This window comes from Aegilops tauschii, chromosome 2 (assembly GCF_002575655.3).
Source record: "Aegilops tauschii subsp. strangulata cultivar AL8/78 chromosome 2, Aet v6.0, whole genome shotgun sequence".
Classification (NCBI taxonomy): Eukaryota; Viridiplantae; Streptophyta; class Magnoliopsida; order Poales; family Poaceae; genus Aegilops; species Aegilops tauschii.
In genome coordinates, this window is record NC_053036.3 from 74,919,980 (window position 1) to 74,929,474 (window position 9,495).

The window sequence follows — 9,495 nt, forward strand, 5'->3', positions numbered from 1 at the left end:
TGCAGAAACCCCTAGCTTTCTTGTGACCAGCCTTCTGGCTGACTGTCCGGGGAATGCTTTTATCTGAATAAAGCTCTCTGATTTGCCCGTAAAAAAAAGACATTCCAACTTTTTTGCAGCGTGTAAATATTGTAGTATTTGAGTACCCGGCTCCCTCGAGCCCGTCCTGCACAAGGCACGCTACACAGGGGCGTACTGTACAATGGCAAGAAATTCAGACGCTGGAAACAGCAGAAGCAGAGCCTGATTCCGCTGCAGTTTGGTGTGCAGTTGAGAGATTCGCGAAGAACAGCAGTTAAGCCCACCACCACCACTTCCTCCACTCCCACTTCTCCGCTCTCACGCCACACCAATGCCATGAGTCCCCTGCTCCCCCTCCTCCTCCTGGGCCTCCTCCTCGCCGCCGCCTCTGCCGCGCCCCTTCCCGCCGACTTCACCCGCCTCCTCGCCGCCAAGGCCACCCTCTCCGACCCCTCCTCCGCGCTCGCGGCATGGGACCCGTCCCTCTCCCCATCCCTCTCCCCGTGCCGCTGGCCGCACGTCCTCTGCCGGTCCTCCGCTGACCCAGCCATCGCCTCGCTCCTCCTCTCCAACCTCTCCCTCGCCGGGGAGTTCCCGGCCCAGCTCTGCTCGCTGGCGTTCCTCCTGCGCCTCGACCTCTCCTACAACTCGCTCGCCGGCCCCCTCCCTCCCTGCCTCGCCGCGCTGCCGAACTTGAGGCACCTCGACCTCGCCGGGAACGCCTTCTCCGGAGAGGTGCCCAGCAGCTACGGCGCGGGGTTCGCCTCGCTCGCCACGCTCAGCCTCGCCGGCAACGACCTCTCCGGCGGGTTCCCGGCGTTCTTGGCGAATGTCAGCTCCCTCCAGGAGCTCCTGCTCGCGTACAACCCCTTCGCGCCCTCGCCTGTGCCGGACGTTTTCCCCAGCGGGCTCCCGCGCCTCCGCGTCCTGTGGCTCGCCGGGTGCTGCCTCGTCGGGCGGATACCGTCTTCCATCGGCGGCTTGAGGAGCCTCGTCAACCTCGACCTCTCCACCAACAACCTCACCGGCGAGATCCCGGAGAGCATCGGGCGCTTGGAGAACCTCGTCCAGATCGAGCTCTACAAGAATAACCTCTCCGGGAGGCTGCCGGGGGGACTGGGCGGGCTCAAGAAGCTGAGGTTCTTGGACGCCGCCATGAACAGGCTGTCCGGCGAGATACCGGCGGACCTGTTCCTCGCGCCGAGGCTGGAGAGCTTGCACCTGTACGAGAACGAGCTGTCAGGCCCCGTGCCGTCGACGCTGGATAAGGCGCCTGCGTTGAACGACCTGAGGCTGTTCAGTAACCGCCTCGTCGGGGAGTTGCCGCCGGAGTTCGGGAAGAACTGCCCGCTCAAGTTCCTCGACCTGTCAGACAACCGGATTTCCGGCTGCATTCCGGCGACTCTCTGCAGCGCGGGGAAGCTGGAGCAGCTTCTGATTCTGAACAACGAGCTCGCGGGCTCGATTCCGACGGAGCTGGGGAAATGCCGGACGTTGACGCGTGTGCGGCTGCCCAACAATCGGCTGTCTGGAGCCGTGCCGCCGGACATGTGGGGCCTGCCACGCCTGTACCTGCTGGAGCTCGCCGGCAACGCTCTGTCCGGCACCGTGGGGCCAACCATTGCCTTGGCGAAGAACCTGTCGCAGCTGCTGATATTGGACAACCACTTCGCCGGCGTGCTGCCGGCGCATATAGGCAGCCTGACAAGGCTGGTCGAGCTGTCGGCCGCCAACAACGGGTTCTCCGGTCCTCTGCCGGCGACACTCGCTGATGTGTCCACGCTCGCCCGGCTTGATTTACGGAACAATTCCTTCTCCGGCGAGCTGCCACATGGTGTTCGACGGTGGCAGAAGCTTACACAGCTCGACCTTGCACATAACCGTCTCACCGGGACCATCCCACCGGAGCTCGGGGAGCTCCCTGTGCTGAATTCGCTTGACCTGTCCAACAACGAGTTCACCGGCGGCGTGCCTTTGCAATTGGAGAGCCTTAAACTGAGCATGTTCAACCTGTCCAACAACCGGCTCGCCGGCAATTTGCCTCCTCTGTTCTCCGGCGACATCTATAATGACAGCTTCTTGGGCAACCCGGCCCTCTGTCGAGGCGCATGCTTCGGTGCGCGGAGAGCAGCCGCCCGCCGCCACAGCCTCGTCGGGAGCGTCGAGTCCGTGCTCACCATTGCCGTCGCCATACTCATCCTTGGCGTCGCGTGGTTCTGGCACAAGTACCGGAGCCAGAGCCAGCACAGGAAGCGCGGCCCGCAGCCCGGCGACAACAAGTGGGTAGTCACCTCGTTCCACAATGTGGAGTTCGAGGAGGAGGACCTCCTGAGCTGTCTCGACGACGAGGACAACGTGGTTGGCACGGGCGCGTCGGGCAAGGTGTACAGAGCCGTCCTCGGGAACGAGGATGTCGTGGCCGTCAAGAAGCTGCGGGCCGTCGGCGGCGCCGCCGCGGCGAGGAAACACAAGGACGGCATGAAGGACAGCTTAGAGGCGGAGGTGGCGACGCTGGGCAGGATCCGGCACAAGAACATCGTGAAGCTGTGGTGCTGCCTCCGCAGCGGTGACCGCGGGCTGCTGGTCTACGAGTACATGCCCAACGGCAGCCTGGGCGACCTCCTCCACGGCGGCAAAGGAGGCCTGCTGGACTGGCCGATGCGGCGCAGGATCATGGTCGACGCCGCGGAGGGGCTCTCCTACCTCCACCATGACTGCGCGCCGCCGATCGTGCACCGGGACGTCAAGTCCAACAACATCCTGCTGGACGCCGAGTTCGGCGCCAAGGTCGCCGACTTCGGCGTCGCCCGGGTCATCGACGACAACCGCGGCGGCCCCAACGCCGTGTCAGCCATCGCCGGCTCCTGCGGCTACATCGCTCCCGGTGAGCCGCCAACGCTTGTTTATCCCGTACTTCATTAATTTGCAGAATGAACTGATGACCGTGATGTGTCTGAACTCCAGAGTACTCGTACACGCTGCGCGTCACGGAGAAGAGCGACGTGTACAGCTTCGGCGTGGTGATGCTGGAGCTGGTGACCGGCAAGAGGGCCGTGGGGCCGGAGCTCGGCGACAAGGACCTGGTGAGGTGGGTGCGCGGCGGCATCGAGCGCGAGGGGCTGGACTCGGTGCTGGACCCGAGGCTCGCCGGCGAGTCCTGCAGCTGCAGGGACGAGATGCGCAGGGTGCTCGGCGTGGCGCTGCTCTGCGCCTCCAGCCTCCCGATCAACCGGCCGTCGATGAGGTCCGTCGTGAAGCTGCTCCTCGAGGTCAGAAGCAAGCCCGCCGTGGTGGTGGAGGAGAAGGAACCTCTCGACGTGTGATCCATGCATGGCCATGTCTCATAAAGCAGGATAATAATACTTTGATAGTGGCTCACTTGGTTAGCATCACCACACTTACTTACAATGCAGAATACATAGGTGTGAAATCTTGATGCAGCTTAACTAGCCAGCAGGGGACTCCATTAGCGAGGTTGATCTAGGGCTATAAAAACTCCTTTGTACTTGAGTATTTTTCTCTTGTTGTTGCTGTTGTATGGCACATATACATAGATCCGTATCTATGGCAGGCTTGGATAAGAATATGTTCCTACGGATAGCATGGCAAGCCAATTTCAGAAGAAAGTGACAGTCTAGCAGTGTACTGACGAAGTGGAGCACACTATTCAGTTAAGTCGAGCACACTATTCAGTTGTGGTGGAAAGCTGAAAGAGAACAGGTACTAGCTCATTGTGCAGAGGCGGTGCTGGCTTTTCTTTCTTGCCTGCAGCGTATGCGTCCGAAAAGCTGGAGGTTTTTGTTTGTTTGCCGCTGCATGTGCTACTGCTGCCTAGTGTGGAGGACCATGGCTAGCTTGGAGCCCGAGTGCATGATAGTCTGGTAATACAGTTGCAAACAGAAACAGGTGCGATGGCTGTCGGGATAGGGATAGATCCTACTCCTAGCAGGTAGATCAAGTGCTCAAACGGAGTGGTCCAGGGGATGGTTTTGGAGAAAAATGGATCTCGCTTGTTATGCGGTGTGTCACCACTGTGAGCTTTTACATCAAAATAAATGATGAACTACTACCGGCTTTTAAACCCTTGGGTAAGAATGGATCTCGCTTGTTATACATAGATCCGTATGTATGGCAAACTTGGACATTTTAGTCGGCTGAAAATTCACTTTTGGGTCAGTCGATTTTGTGGCCACTAGATTTTTCTTTGAGATTTGTGCTGTGTTTTTTCCATGACTTGTGTTGTTTGTTGTTGTGGGCTTCTTCTTTTTTGACTGACCCCTGTTTGGGTCGGTCGATTTCCTTCTGGGCCGAAGCTCATTAACTGTGTGATCCAGCCCTCCTCTCTCTCCCTTTGTTTTTTAATATTTTTTGTTTTTACTCCCTCCGTCCGGAAAAACTTGTCCCTCAAATGAATGTATCTGCTTTTTCCTTTTGTTTTCTGTTTCTCTTTGTTAGTTGGTTTTATTTTTATTTTGTGGATATCTTTTGGGATGTTGGGTGAGTGTAATGTACACACATAAATAATTTGCAATATGTGCGAAAATTACACTACCATATGGTTACTGTTTGCGTACTTTAAAAGTGTAATTTAAGGGCGAAAGTTGTGTGCAAATTTTGCAAACTTTTTTCTCTTTTCAGTGGGTAATGATAATGCTCCTAATTCATTCTTCCTTATAAAAACTTACTATTCTGATTTTGTTTTAGTGTCTATTTTTTTTCTTACAGGGTAATACCAATGTTAATAATTCATTCTTCCTTAGAATACCTCATTATTTTGATTGTATTCTTGTTTTTATTTCATTTTATTTTTTCTTAAAGAGTAATACGTAAGCCAATAATTCATTCTTTCTTCAAAACTTTGGTTTTAGGTTTTTAGTATTATTTTCTTACCTTTATTCTTTAATGATAATACCAATGCCTCATTTCTTCTCAGGAAACTTCCTTTTTGTGAAAATTACACTATTATATTCTTATTGCTGCATATTGCAAAAAATGCGCAACTTCTGTGCAACTTATTTGCAAAATATTTCATTATTTGTTTTATTATTTTCAGTTCCTTCCTTCCTAACGGGAAACCAATGACACTAATTCATTGTTTCTTAGAGAACTTCAATATTTTAATTTTGTTTACGTTTTTATTTCATTTTCTCTATTCTTTAAGGGTAATACCAATACCTCTAATTCATTCCTACTTAGGATTTTTTTTGTGAAATTTCACTATTTGTGCTTATTCTTGCACATTATAAAAAAGCACAGTTTCGATTCAAACCACGTGAAAATTTTGTTATTATTTTTTTACTTTTCTTTCTTCTTAAACGGTAATACCGATAATACTGATTCATTATTTTGATCTAGAGAAGTAGAGACACCATGGATCAAATACCAATGCCACTAATTCATTCTTTCTTTAGAAAAATTTCTTTTTTGCGAAAAGATTCAATATTATGTGTTTATTCTTGCATATTATAACAAAGCACAATTTATGTGCAGATTGTGTGCAAATTTTGTCATTATTTTGTTTTAGTTTTTACATTATTTTCTTTCCTATTTAAGGGTATTTTCCCTTCATTTTTTTATTTATGTTTTCTGTTTCAATGGGTTTTTCTTTTTCCCTTTTTCTTTCCTTTATTGGTTTTTTTTGTGGGTTTTTGGCTGAGCGTAATTATATAGAAACAAATACTATATATATATATATATGTGCCAAAATTTCATGATAATATGTACACTAAAAATGGGCAGCTTCTGTGCAAATTATTTGCAAAATATTTCATATTTTAGTTCATTTCTTCTTAACGGGGAACCAATGACACTAATTCAGTATTTAACTCCACTATTTTAATTTGGTTTAAGTTTTTATTTCATTTTCTTTATTCTTTAAGGGTAATATCAATACCTCTAACTCATTCCTACTTAGGATATATTTCTGTGCAATTTCACTATTTGTGGTTATTCTTGCATATTGTAAAAAAACGCAATTTCTATTCAAACCGTGTGCAAAAAAAAAATCATTATTGTTTTTTTACTTTTCTTTCTTTTTAACTAGTAATACCGATACCACTAATTCATTATTTTGATTCGGAGAAGTTGAGACACCATGGATCAAATACCAATGCCACTAGTTCATTCTTTCTTTAGAAAAAAATATTTTTGCGAAAAAATTCACTATTATTTTGATCCGGAGAGGTAGAGACACGATGGATCAAATACGAATGCTACTAGTTCATACTTTCTTTAGAAATTTTGCTTTTTGCAAAAACAAATCACATTATGTATTTATGTCTTTATTCTTGCATATTATAACAAATCGCAATTCATGTGCAGATTGTGTGCAATTTTTTTCATTATTTTTTAGTTTTTATATCATTTTCTTTGCTATTTAAGGGTATTTTCGCTTCACTTTTTATTTTTGTTTTCTGTTTCAATGGGTTTTCCTTTTTCGCTTTTTCTTTCCTTTATAGGTTATTTTTGTTTTTGTGGGTTTTTGGCTGAGTGTAATTATATACAAACAAATACTATATAATATGTGCCAAAATTTCATGATTATATGATTATTTTTACATACTACGATGAAGTGTAATTTCGGTGCAAAGTTGTGCGCAAGTTTTTTTAGTTGTCTTTCTTCCTAAAGGAAATACATTATTTTAGTTACACTCTCTGGAAATTATAGTAGAATGCAAAAAATGCACTATTATATGCTTATTCTTTGCATATTTCAAAAAGTGTAACATCGGTGTAAATTGTGTGCAAGTTTTGAAAGATATTTTTTCTTTTTCATTTTCTTTCTTCTTAAAGGGTTTCATTCTTTCTTAGAAAACTTTATTATTTTGATTTTATTTTAGTTTTTTTGGAAAGTGTAATACCAATGCCACAAGTGTTTTACTGTGTTTGTTCATTCATTCTAGTCTGTATGTAGTCCCTATTGAAATATTCAAATCATCTTATATTTATGTATGCCTTATATTTATGTATGAAGGCAATAGTTCACAAGTGTACGTGCATGCATGAATGGTCTGTACAAATGCACCTGCAACTTAAAAATTCAATTTGAGTAAAGTATGGAAAAGGTAAAGAAAAAAAGAGCGTTAACATAATGAAGCATGCACCTTATAGTTAGAGGCACGGTTGACTGAAACATGTTAGGGTCGGTCGACTAACCCAAATCTTGTTTTTCAGTCAGTTGACTTATAGCCAGTCCCGCCGAACTTCATTCCACTTGTGTTAATTACTTAATTTGTTGCCGATGAACTGATGATGATCTCAACTACAGAGTACTCGTATACGCTGTGCATTCCCGAGAAGACCGACGTGTGTAGCTTCGGTGTGGTGATACTGGAGCTGGTGACCAGCATGAGGGCCGTGGGACCTGGTGAGCTGGGTGCGTGGTGCCATCGAGGACGAGGGGCTGGACTCAGTGCTCGACCCGAGGCTCGCCGGCGAGTCATGCACCTGCAGGGACGAGATGCGCAGGGTCCTCGACGTCGCGCTCCTCTGCGCCTCCAGCCTCCCGATCGATCGGCAGTCCATGAGGTCCGTTGTGAAGCAGCTGCTCGAGGTCAGCAACCCCGCCGTCGCCGTGGTCGTGGAGGACAAGGAACCTCTTGATGTGTGATCCATGCATGGCCATGTCTCGGAAAGCAATGCTGGTTTGGTAGTGGCTTACGCTTTTTTTTTCTTGTTTTTTTTTGCGAGTGGGCTTACGCTTTTTTCGATGCAGAACAGCTCTGAAATCTTAGCCTTAGCTCCAATAGCAATCTAGGCCTATTTTTTAAAAAGAAAATTTTCGATTATTCATCAATGTCAAGGTAATAAAGAACATCAGGAGTAAAAAATTACATCCAGATCCGTAGACTATCTAGCGACGACTACAAGCATTGGAGCGAGCCGAAGGCATATGCCGCCGTCGTCACTCCTAGCTTATCAGAGCCTGCTAAACCTTGTTGTAGTATCGAAGCTGGGCAAGCCTTGTTGTAGTATCGGAGCCGGGCACTCATTCCCCATGAAAACCGAACATGGTTGTACAATGGGCATCCAGGGTTAATATCCAAAATTCCATATATTTTTTAGATTTCCTGATATTGTTTAATGCTATATTCATATAGGGGTGTGTGGCGCCCGTGAGCTACAAATCCTCGTCCACCACATCTCCAACAGCGGCCACATGGTATAATTCTTCTCCATAATTTGCATACGTATTGCAACAAATAAACATCATACTCATCTAAATTTAATACAAAATAAATAGTACACACATAACAACAATTTCATCAATCCAAAACAATAAATTATTACATAATTCATCCAAAACATCAAATTCAACACAAATTATTGAGGTAATATAATCAGTGGTGCTTAAACTTGCCACCAATGTTCACTTTAGTGTCTAAATTTGAAAAATACGCCAAATTGGTTATAGAACTTAGCCCAAGCGCGCAAATACGGTGCTAATCCAATCCGCAGACGTATAATGCGTTGACGTGGCACCGTATTTTGATTAGCATTAATGTACGTCTCCATGACCAATGGACCCCACATGTAAGAATAAAGGAAAATTAAACGATTAAAGAAAGTCCCCTCCTGGACTCGAACTTACGAAGAGAAGCTAGCTAACGCAGACCCGTAAAAATATACCACTCATGTCTTCTTGTCAACTAAATACAATGACTTCCTATATTATAAATGAACACGCTCGTGAGTAGGGCCTTTTGGTGACCGAGCTCCATGGAGCCCTTTATTTTTGAAAAATTCAAATCCAACTTCCCGGTTTCAATAAAATCTGAAAAATAGATATGCAAGTATAAAAGGATGAAATGTATATGTGTGCAAAAAATCAGGATGAAATATCTTGAAACGCAACCTGTACAAAAAAGACAAAATTCTGGACTTTGAGAATGAATAGTATGATGTTTTAAAAAGCCCCAGATTTGTTATTTTTGCATTGCCCTCATTTCAACGTATTTTGTTCTGAAAATTTACACACATGTACATTATGCCTCCATGTATATCTCTATTTTTTCAGAATTTTTGAAATGTAAAAATATGAATTTTGAATTTTGCAAGTCTAGGCCTCCATGGAGCTCGGCCTCCAAAAGCAATTTTCGAACGCTCGTGTGGTTTTAAATGGGTTGTTGTTTGTTCGGCACATGTTGCATTTGTTAGCCTTTTAAAATACATTAGTATTTGTAAAAAGTACATATCTATAATGATAGTAATAAAAATAACGTTCAAACGTTCGTGTGTTATAAATATTATACATACAAAAAATACTTATTTAGGAAAAAATCGAGTAATTTTAAACAGTATTGATGTTTTATTTTTGAAAAAAATCATATAAATAAAATAGTATTTTGGATTATATTTTTTTGTATAATTTATAATAATACAAATATTTTCCAAATTACTTAAGTTATATAGAAATTAAGAATATATGCCACGAGTGAAAGTTATCAGAAGTGAATAATAATAAAAAATATTTGT

At 45.3% G+C, this 9,495-nt stretch overlaps 1 protein-coding gene across 1 annotated transcript; it reads left to right on the plus strand.

The window, feature by feature from the left end:
• The first annotated feature begins 283 nt into the window (after window positions 1-283).
• LOC109778246 (uncharacterized) lies at window positions 284-3,621 on the plus strand. The gene is made up of 2 exons (XM_020336792.4): window positions 284-2,905; window positions 2,986-3,621. The coding sequence occupies exons 1-2, from the start codon at window positions 358-360 to the stop codon at window positions 3,342-3,344; spliced, it is 2,907 nt and encodes a 968-aa protein (XP_020192381.1). The 5' UTR covers window positions 284-357; the 3' UTR covers window positions 3,345-3,621.
• Window positions 3,622-9,495: the final 5,874 nt, after the last annotated feature.